The 8,417-nt window shown below is 41.5% G+C and overlaps 1 protein-coding gene across 1 annotated transcript in view; it reads right to left on the bottom strand.

The window, feature by feature from the left end:
• LOC107286736 (putative sodium-coupled neutral amino acid transporter 10) overlaps positions 1–4,213 on the bottom strand; it is a 37,389-nt gene extending 33,176 nt beyond the window's left edge. The window contains exon 1 of the mRNA XM_015815154.1: positions 3,916–4,213. Coding sequence (XP_015670640.1) covers positions 3,916–4,020 — 105 coding nt within the window. The 5' untranslated portion in view covers positions 4,021–4,213. The remainder of the gene's footprint in view (positions 1–3,915) is intronic.
• Between the last annotated feature and the right edge of the window lie 4,204 nt (positions 4,214–8,417).

Genomic DNA, 8,417 nt, shown 5'->3' on the forward strand with positions numbered 1-8,417 from the left:
CTCTGGAATTCATTTTCCCATCAATGACAACAATCCGTCCAGGCCCTGAGGCAGCAAAGCAGCCCCAAACCATGATGCTCCCTCCACCATGTTTTACAGTGGGGATGAGGTTTTGATGTTGGTGTGCTGTGCCTTTTTTTCTCCACACATAGTGTTGTGTGTTTTTCCCAAACAACTCAATTTTGGTTTCATCTGTCCAAAGTATATTTTGCCAGTAGTGCTGTGGAACATCCAGGTGCTCTTTTGCAAACTTCAAACGTGCTGCAATATTTTTTTTGGACAGCAATGGCTTCCTCCGTGGTGTCCTCTCATGTACTCCATTCTTGTTTAATGTTTTCCTTATTGTAGATGTGTCAACAAAAATGTTAGCATGTGCCAGAGATTTCTGTAGGTCTTTAGCTGACACTCTAGAATTCTTCTTTACCTCAAGAAGCATTCTGCGCTGTGCTCTTGCAGTCATTTTTACAGGACGACCACGCCTAGGGAGAGTAGCAACAGTGCTAAACTTTCTCCATTTGTAGACAGTCTGTCTTACCGTGGACACATGAACATCAAGGCTTTTGGAGATACTTTTGTAACCCTTTTGAACTTCATGCAAGTCAACAATTCCTGATCGTAGGTCTTCTGAGAGCTCTTTTCTGCGAGGCATGGTTCACATCAGACAGTGCTTCTTGAAACCAGTAAACCCATAACAGGTGTGTGTTTTTAAAGGGCAGGACAGCTGTCAGTAACACATCCAATATCATCACACTGATTGGAGTCAAGGTTGGCTCACTCCTGGCTCCAATTAGCTCTTGGAGACGTCATTAGGCTAGGGGCTCACATACTTTTTCCTCCCTGCACTATGAATGTTTACATGTTATGTTCAATTAAATCATGGCAACATGTAATGTTTGTGTATTATTTTCAGCAGACTGTGTTTTTCTATTGTTGTGACTTAGATGACGTTCAGAGCACATTTTATGACCAATTCATGCAAAACTCCGCGTTATCCCAAGGGGTTCACATACTTTTTCTTGCAACTGTATCTCTCTGTTAATGCAACCTAGGACTGCATTGGCTTTTTTGGCTGCTGCCACACACTGATAGCTCATATTTAAGTGATTGTCCACTACGGTTCCAAGATCCTCCCCACAGTTACTGCTATTGAGTCAGGTTTCACCTAATCTGTACCTGTATATTTGATTTTTCTTGCCTAAGAGTAAAACCTTAGGCAAGTAAAACCTACACTGAATTTCATTTTGTTACATAGGACCCAGTGTTCCATCTGGATCTTGAGCCTATTTTCTGGGGGTGTTGGCTATTCCTGCCAGTTTAGCGTCATCTGCGAAGTTGATGATTTCCCGTTCTATTTCCTCATTTAAATCATTTATGAAGATGTTGAAGAGTACTGGGCATAAAACAGAATGTTAGGGTACCCTACTGCTTCCTTCCTTCCATGTAGATGTAGTTCCATTGAGGACTGCACATTGAGTGCGGTTTGTCAGCCATATCAGCAGATATACTTTGAACTATTCTGAGTTTTCCTATTATCTTCACTTGTATGATATGTAATCTAATGGACAATATGTTGAGAACCCTTACATTGCAAAGTGTAGCAGAATTGGGAACTCAAGATGACATGCTTCTGAATATTAATTGAAGAATGCAGCACTGGTGTAGACTATTGACCTCATGTCCTATTTACAGATTATTCATTGGCATTTGGCTAGCACAATGGAAAGTAGTATTCTGGGCTAAATAAATCTTTTATAGAAGCCACTAGAGCTCTTTGTAAGTTTATCTCCTAGGGAACAATGATAAAATGACACCCTTGAAATGTATTGGGCTACAGCTTCTATTATTTCCAACTTGTTGAACGGTTGCAATGGCTGGGAATTACAGAGTTGAATTCCAACACATTTGGAAGGCGCCTAGCTAAAGAAGGCAGATAGGAAACTGCATATTCATAAATTATAATATATATGCCACTTATTCACTGGACAGGCAGTTTCACTTCTGTGTTTTTCAATCTTAGCAACTTTCAGATATGTGGACTTCAACTCCAAGAATTTTCCAGCCAGCCACGCTGGTGTATGTGATGCACATATAACATAATCCATATTAAGTAAAAAAGGATTATGCATTTTTCTTCATTACTGCAAAAAAACAACATATTCCAGGGCCTTTCATCCTCTAAAGCCACGTAATGTGTGTGCCTTCAAGTCAATCCTGATATCTGCCTGGAAACATCTCTGAAGTTTTCTTGGCAAGATTTCAGAAGGGATTTGCCACTGCCTTCTTCCTAGGCCTGAGAAAGAGTGAGTGAGAGAATAACTAGCTGGCTTCGGGCCTAAAGTGGGACTAGATTAAGGTGGGACTATAATTCACAGTCTCCTGGTTTCTAGCCCAATGCCTTAAACCACTATATCAAAATGGCTCCTAAGAAATGTATCTGGAGCATAGACACATAGGTAATTTCTTAATATGAAATAACCTAAGGGCATATGTTTCTAAAATCTGCTTTACATTGGATTCCACAATCTGAAAGCCTCTCAACATCCAGGAAAGTAATACATGAGAATGGTGAGGGGGGAAGGAAAAATAGAAAAAAAGAAACAAGATTTATATGACTCTCATATAGATATAAGATTACTTTAATGATGAACAAAAAGACTTTGTCATTCTTCAATTTATGAAACATAAAGTTTAATCCCAAATTCTATATTTTAGTGCCTGTCAGACACAAATGAACAAATGAATAGGTGTCTAAGCTCCAGGTTATAACAAACATGACCAGACAATATAGGAGAGAGAAAGCCTTAAAAAAGTAATGAACCTTGGAAGTCATGTATCAAAAGAACTCTTACATTCTATCCTCTTTTATATCAATAATGCAGGATAGATGTTCTAAGAACAAACAATATAACTCAATCTAAAAAGAATATGAAATAAGAATAAAAAGGTACACAATCCTTGAGCAATATAACATGCTACTGCTCCTAAGGTGAATATTCAACCTATATATTTGATATAATAACCATTAATGCAAGATCATACTAAGTAGATTACAGTTTGGAAGTGGCTTAAAATATCTTTTCCCAAAAAAAAAAAAAAAAAAGAATTAACCCCAGATCAAGAGAAAAGGAAATACAAGGATGTCAGTTTCAATATACAAAAATTGGTACCATGCAAATATGCAGAACATAATACACACATAGAGAAATATGTCCCTCTCAGTTAATGCTGATGCCTGGCAACTGCTGGTTTAGTCCCTAGTTTTATTGGCAAGAATGGTTTGCCACTGCCTCTTTCCTAAGACTGAGAGATAGAGACTGACCCAAGGTCAGCCAGCTGGCTTTGTGCCTCAGGGTTTTTAGCTTGGTACCTTAACCACTATACCAAATTGGCTCTTTAGAATTGATAACTACGGAATACCTGTAAAAGTTAAGGCAGGTAATGAAAGTGCATAAAGCTTAGCATAAAAGGGAGGGAGGCAGAAAGTGACAATAAGGACCAACCCCATCTTTAAACTGAGAACAAAATGATTACAGTGATTAAAACGAGTAGTTTCTCTTCTCCTGGGCTTCCCAGGGTCCATCCACTAATCCAGTGTTTCTCAACCTTGACCATTTTAAGGCATGTGGACTTCAACTCCCAGAATTCCACAGCCAGCAATGCTGGCTGTGGAATTCTGGGAGTTGAAGTCCACATGCCTTAAAATTGTCAAGGTTGAGAAACACTGCACTAATCGAATACTACCGGTAGGAACAACCTTTCCAACACAAAGATGCTCAGGAAAAGAAAAGAAGGGCAGTTATCGAAAGGTCACCATCCTAGGCAGACCGACGAAGCCAGGACCGCGGTCAGGTGGCTCGAGCGTAATCCCTGCAACATTGAACAAGGGAGGCGATGCGCGCGCAAAGTCAGACTGACCTGTCGGAAGCAGAAGGGCATCGTCAGCACGCTAACCCCGACGATGCTGTTCACAATGTTCATGATCAGGCCCCAGTTGGAACCCGAAGGCGCGGAGGAAGCCATAGCCGAAAGAAAGGGAGAGCGGGCAGGTAACGGGGGAAGGGAGCCTTGAAGAGGGAGGGAAATGGCAGCTCCAGGCCCGGCACGGAGCGCCAGATTACGGCGAGGTCAGGGCGCCGCTTCAGCACCCAGCCTCCCACCAAAACAAACTCTCTCCTGTAAGCCGGCTCCAAACGCACACGTCGCACGCACTTCCTAATTCCCTTGCTCTGTTGGCGCTTCCGGGATGCAAAAACCACCGAGGGCCGTCGCCTAGAGCGGCACAACGGGAACAAACGTTTAGATGTGCCCCGGAGGACTCCCTGACTGAAGCGAGGGGGACGGGTAGGAGGAGACCGAAGTTGCCATAGCAACCGCTCGTGACGCCGGCCGTCGCCGCTTACCAGACCGCGGCGGAGAGGGAGGGGCGGCGGTTTCCTTTGATGCTGCTGGCCGGGGAAGACCAAGGCGATGGTTCCACGCAGATGGAGCGACGCGAGGCAACGTGGGGCTTACTTGCACGCCAGGAACGTCTCTCGAATTTGGTTTGCATAACGGCGCCTTATTCTCAAGAGAACGGGGCAGGGCAGGGTGAATGTCTGCCTAAGACAGTCAACCTAAATCCTATGGGAGATGAATGCGATAGGACCTCCCTCTGTGGACAGAGAAGCATCCAGGGCACCCACAACCCGCAAATGCTTGAGCGAAAGTTATACAGGCAGTCCTCGACTGATGACCACAGTTGAGTCCAAACTTTCTGTCGCTAAGTGAAACATTTGTTAAGTGAGTTTTGCCCCACTTGACGACTTTTCTTGCCGTGGTTGTAAAGTGAGCCAGTGCCGTTGTTAAGTTAGTAACACCATTCTTAAGTGCATCTGGCTCCCCCATTGGCTTTGCTTGTCGGAAGGTTGCAAAAAGTGATCACATGACCTCAGGACACTGCAACCGTCATAAATACGAGTCGGTTGCCAGGCATCTGAGTTTTGATCACGTGACCACAGAGATGCTGTAAGGGTCGTAAGTGTGAAAAATGGTCATAAGTCACTTTTTTCACTGCTGTCACTAAATGAACTGTTGTAAGTTGAGGACTACCAGTAGTGTGAGCACTGTTGCCTGGTTACAGCACTCCGGTTCTTTTTCCTTCTCAGTTCTTGCAGCTGATGAGGACACCAGTAACTGTCAGGTGTGTAGTGAATTTCAAGGTTGAATATGAAGGAGACAGAGCACAAGATGCTAAACCTGGGTACTGAACAAGTCCATTGCTTCACATGGTAAAGAGAATTATAAAGGTGACCAATGTGGTTGGATTTATTTCAGAAAACAACGCCACAAAAATGGCTTAAAGTTAATCTTGCCCAAAGTTGGCAAGTTGTGCAAAAGAAGCTCCTAAGTATTTACTTGACCTGGTTAAGTGTGTTTTGGGAGCACAGCTTAATAGCAGCTAAACAGAACATATGTAGTGGTAGAGAAGAAATCCCATTGCAAAAAATTAATTTTGAACAAAAAGATGGGCAGCTCCATTTCTTATTTTATCTTAGGTTTCTTCTTTCCCCAGGGCTGGTTAGAAGAAAGATAATAAACAAATCCCAAAATATCAAAATCTGGATAAGAGTTCAGGAAATTGTCCAACTAAGTAGGAATCAGTGGATCTATGATAGAAATTTATATTTCATATACAGGTAGTCCTCGACTTACAACAGTTCATCTAGTGACCATTCAAGTTACAACAAAACTGAGAAAAGTGACTTATGACCATTTTTCACACTTTCAACCATTGCAGCATCTCCACGGTCACATGATCAAAATTTGGATGCTTGACAACCGGTTCATATTTATGCTTGCAGTGTCCTGGGGTCATGTGATCACCTTTTGGGACCTTCTGACAAAGTCAATGAGGAAACTAGTTACACTTTACAACTGTGTTACTAACTTAACAGCTGCAGTGATTCACTTAGCAACTGGCAAGAAAGGCTGTACAGTGGGGCAAAAGTCACTTAACAAATGCCTCACTTAGCAAGCGAAATGTTGGACTCAATTGTGGTCGTAAGTCAAGGACTACCTGTACTGATCTGAACCCCTTCTCCTATTTTCCCCATATCACAACCTTATGGGATGGATTGGATTCTTGTCCAACCAGTAGAGAACAGCCTCCAAATTTTCCCCATCCCCATTCTTAGAATAACATGAGCCAGGATAGGCTGAAAGAAGGGTAGGTGGCATAACATTACACAGCGAATATCCAAGTAGATATTTGAATCAGATTCCGTTATTTCAGTTTATCATGCTAACTAGTACACCACCGGGGCTCTCACTGTACAACTCTCAATATCCATGATGTCGGTACTTTGGCCTTGGAGTGGAATATCACAGGAATGCTATTATGACAGGTTTAATGGTGATTATTTTCTGGAGCAAAAAAAGATAACTATGACATACAGGTAGTCCTCAACTTATGACTGGTTGCTTAGCAACTGTTCAAGCTTATAATGAATTTTCCCGCTTTTGAAGTTCTGATGGCTGGTGCCCATTTCTCCCCACAGTCACATTTTGGGAGCTTGGCAACAGGCCCACATTTGCAATGTCCCCTACAATCACATGAATGCAATTTACAACGTTTTTTGCCATAAACCAGTTTCTTTCCAGCCTCTGGCAAAACTCACCCATTGGATACAAGGGGTTCACTTAAGAGTTGTGGCATTTGCTTAATGGCTGCTACAAAAAAGGTTATAAAATCAGGTGTGATCATGTGATCCACTTAATGACCGGCACAACTTACAGCCTAAGAATTTCCTCCCCCCCCCAGGTCAATTATAGTTGTAAGTTGAGGACCACCTATAGGACATTACAAGGGATATAAGGAAGGAAGAAGGCTATGTCATGGCTGTAGGAATTATGATCACCTGATCACCACCTGGTGCTATATATTTAAGTTTTGGGCTACAGCACAAATACTTTTTTCCTATCCAAAATGTCAGTTATTAAGGTTTATCACGTAGACTTTTGAGAAGTATACAAAATTGGACAAAGATCCTTTAAGAAATTGAAAGGACAATGGAGCATGTGTGGATTACTCTAGGGATATGAGCTCAAGGTTGTGGAATTAATTAGCATTAAGGAGAGGGGAATTAATACATGCCCCACAAATATTGAGTTAGCCCCAAAGCTGTTTACATGACGATGGCAATCTTGCATTTGGAGAAATCTTTCATCCTTGAAGCTCCCCAATACCTATTGCACAGTATGCAGGAATCTATGGACTAATTAAGTTTATACAATCATCAATCAGATAGTAACACTTTTATTGCAGTGCGCCACTTCAGGTGGCAGGTGGGAGGTTGCATACTTGAATGCTCACTTATGGGGGGGTTGAACTCCCCACAGGGAGACCCTGCATTTAGCAAACAAGCAATCAGGGAGAAAGCTAGATTGAACTTTTCTCTATGATATACCTATTTATCTACTCACCAGTGATAATTCATGCTAAATGATATATTCTAGCAAATGTATAGAACAAAACTCATTTCACTTGGATAGAATAACTTCTAAAAAAATTACATCCTGGGCAGATTAATTTGAAGAAGGGCTATCAAGATTTTATATTTAGCTACTAAGATATTCCAGGATAACTTGGATCAGATAGAGATTATCTTATTTCCTGGGCTGATTCTGTCACTATTTACACTATTTACATATCACAAGCTTTAAAGTCATGAGATCCTAATGCATACCACAAGAGTAAGCATGATCCAACCACTGAATCCTGGAACAGCAGGTGGGAGAATTTATAACTAAGACCAAATATTCCTGCTATTGCTAAACAAAACACAAGAATCATTTATACTGCATTATTGTTCCCATGAATTGCATAGATAAGTAATGAAATGCAGGCTTCTTGCAAACTGAAAATTTTATAAAAAATACTGGAAGTTTAATTTTGAAGAGGAAGCATATACAAATCACTCCATCTTCTGCTTTCAAAATTACCCATGAAGATAAGGGTTTAAAGCAGGGGTGTCCAAACTTTTTTCAAAGAGGGCCAGATTGGATGAAGTGAACGTGCTGGAGGGCCGAACATTTTTCCAAACATTCTTTGAACCATTACAATTAAACGCAAATGAATTATTTTATGCCTCTTTCCTCTCCCTCTCTTTCCTCTTTCTCTCTCTCTCTCTCTTTCCTTTCCCTTTCCTCTCTCCTCTCTCTCTTTCTCTTTCCTCTCCCCCTCTTTCCTCTCTCTCTTTCTCTTTCCTCTTTCTCTCTCTCTTTCCTCTAACTTTCTTTTTCCTCTCTTTCTCCTTTCTTTCCTCTTTTCTTCTCTTTCCTCTTTCCTTCCTTTCTCTTTCCTTTCTCTTTCCTCTCTCTTTCCTTTATTTCTCTTTCCTCTTTCTCTTCTCTTTCCTCTTTCTTTCCTCTCTCTCTTT

Source organism: Protobothrops mucrosquamatus, unplaced genomic scaffold (assembly GCF_001527695.2).
Source record: "Protobothrops mucrosquamatus isolate PMUCROS unplaced genomic scaffold, P.Mucros_1.0 scaffold_99, whole genome shotgun sequence".
NCBI lineage: Eukaryota > Metazoa > Chordata > Lepidosauria > Squamata > Viperidae > Protobothrops > Protobothrops mucrosquamatus.